This window comes from Wasmannia auropunctata, unplaced genomic scaffold (assembly GCF_000956235.1).
Source record: "Wasmannia auropunctata unplaced genomic scaffold, wasmannia.A_1.0 LD294176.1, whole genome shotgun sequence".
Classification (NCBI taxonomy): domain Eukaryota; kingdom Metazoa; phylum Arthropoda; class Insecta; order Hymenoptera; family Formicidae; genus Wasmannia; species Wasmannia auropunctata.
Window position 1 is genome coordinate 1 of NW_012068714.1, and position 566 is coordinate 566.

Below are 566 nucleotides of genomic sequence, written 5' to 3' on the forward strand. Positions count from 1 at the left end.
CTAGTTGTATGCTCCCATTCGGGCGTAACTTCCTTTAAATTAGGCAATAACCAATACTGACGTAAATCCCAAGTGCGCTGCTTTATTTCCTCGAGACTACCGCGGCAGAAGTTGTACCTGAAATTATACGAATATGAAAATTTTAGAAATGTCATTCTAAAACGTTACGCTTGCAATTTTTATTAGCGCTAAGAAGATATGTACTTGTCCTCTATCCCGAGATAATAACCGTAACATCTCCACATGTGGCAAAAAGCCTCGATGTCTTCATCGGTCGCGTTATGCACCCCAATCAATTGCGGACAAAGTAAAACTGAACCTATGACACAGCACTGTACACCTGCCATGTCCGCGTTATTTATACCTTTCGGTTTGTATGGCGAATTGTCAATTAGAATGTTAGGACGTTGTCCGTATTTCTCAAATGGACATGCCGCGGCAAAATCCTTTAGAAATAACTCATGATCCGGGCACCACGGCTCGGTGATTTTGCACTCATTGTCGATTTGCTTGTGATCGAGCCTACGCAACTTTGATTGTATCATTAAATAGATCGGAAGAGCACA

The 566-nt window shown here is 41.9% G+C and overlaps 1 protein-coding gene across 1 annotated transcript; it reads right to left on the minus strand.

Moving 5' to 3' along the window:
• Positions 1 to 5: 5 nt before the first annotated feature.
• Positions 6 to 545, minus strand: LOC105461313 (the record flags this gene model as incomplete). The annotated part of the gene is made up of 2 exons (XM_011707816.1): positions 205 to 545; positions 6 to 117 (listed from the first exon to the last, which is right to left on the minus strand). Coding segments are annotated over exons 1-2 (453 nt in total), but the record flags the coding sequence as incomplete, so codon positions are not given.
• Positions 546 to 566: the final 21 nt, after the last annotated feature.